The sequence below is a fragment of the Priapulus caudatus genome, unplaced genomic scaffold (assembly GCF_000485595.1).
Source record: "Priapulus caudatus unplaced genomic scaffold, Priapulus_caudatus-5.0.1 Scaffold54, whole genome shotgun sequence".
In the NCBI taxonomy this organism is placed as follows: domain Eukaryota; kingdom Metazoa; phylum Priapulida; class Priapulimorpha; order Priapulimorphida; family Priapulidae; genus Priapulus; species Priapulus caudatus.
This window is the reverse complement of record NW_014577115.1, coordinates 172,115-173,295: the sequence shown is the minus strand read 5'-3', so window position 1 is coordinate 173,295 and position 1,181 is coordinate 172,115. Positions and strand designations below refer to the sequence as shown.

At 42.2% G+C, this 1,181-nt stretch overlaps 1 protein-coding gene across 1 annotated transcript in view; it reads left to right on the top strand.

The window, feature by feature from the left end:
* The window catches only part of LOC106820985 (28S ribosomal protein S22, mitochondrial-like), a 9,447-nt gene that overhangs the window by 6,079 nt on the left and 2,187 nt on the right, over nucleotides 1-1,181 (top strand). The window contains exons 4-5 of the mRNA XM_014825603.1: nucleotides 112-342; nucleotides 747-892. Coding sequence (XP_014681089.1) covers nucleotides 112-342; nucleotides 747-892 — 377 coding nt within the window. The remainder of the gene's footprint in view (nucleotides 1-111; nucleotides 343-746; nucleotides 893-1,181) is intronic.

The following is a 1,181-nucleotide window of genomic DNA, read 5'->3' as shown; positions in this document are numbered from 1 at the left end:
AGTTTGGACGGGCGGCCAAGGCACGTGGTTTACACCTCCCGTGTCAAAATATTTGCACACGGCGCGCACACAACACACATCAGCTACAGCAAACATCTACCGTGTCAATAGGAAAGGTTAGTGGTGGTTCGTGAACCGGATGGAACACTAAGGAAGGCCATGTGGGAAGAGAGGGACAAGATGCTACAGACCTATTTTCCAAAGGAAGGCCGCAAGGTGTTCGCACCGTCAATGCTTACACGCCCCGACCTACTGGAGGACGTGCTGCAGAAGCAGAAGTATGAGTTCATACTGGACCTCGCTTGCGTTCAGTATGAGCCTGATAACCCCGAGTATCACAGGGTAAGCGAACTCACTTCAGCGTACAGACATATAGGTGGTGATTATGAGTAATGTTGCCTACCACAGATAAAAACCAATATATCTCAACTGATCTTATTATAATTATATGACTAGCAGATGCCGGTTCTTGCAAATGGTTGAGACCCTGTCACATGTCCACGGCTAACTCATTGTATACACCTGTATATGCATGCAAAAGTCATTGGAATCATTGATTGACTAATTTGATTGATTGTGTGAGCTATTTTCAGCCAATCAGCACATGCCAAATCTTGGTTTTACCTTGTTCTTCAAACAATGGTCGATATTGATTCCTGCATGTTGATAGACTCATGGATTGATCTTGCCCAAAAGCAATAATTGTACAATTGCTTTTATTTCTGCTGATTCTCTCTTCGGTTTAGGTTGTGTACAGAACCTATACCCACGTTGACCAGACCAAAAATTATGAGATTTTGCGGTCGACTAGACATTTTGGCTGCCTTGTCTTCTATTTAACGCTTCACAAGAAAGTGGACAATCTCTTGATTGATATGATCCAGAGAGACTAGTAAGTATGATGAGACCAGTTATTGTTTCTTCAATTTGATTTACCGATAATGATTTTTTTTCTGAATGAAAAAAGAAATTTAATAGCCCCCATGTCGACAAACCCCTGAAACTACCCAAAGCATTACACGATGCAGGGCCGGATCTAGATACAATAATGTAACCCAAATCGAGGATAGGGTTACAACGCGAGCGTATGGTTTTCTGTGGAGGAAGTTCAGGGAATGGGAAATCACTCACGGTTCATCACTTCAAATTTTTGTAACAGGTTATATTAGTTTAATACAGAG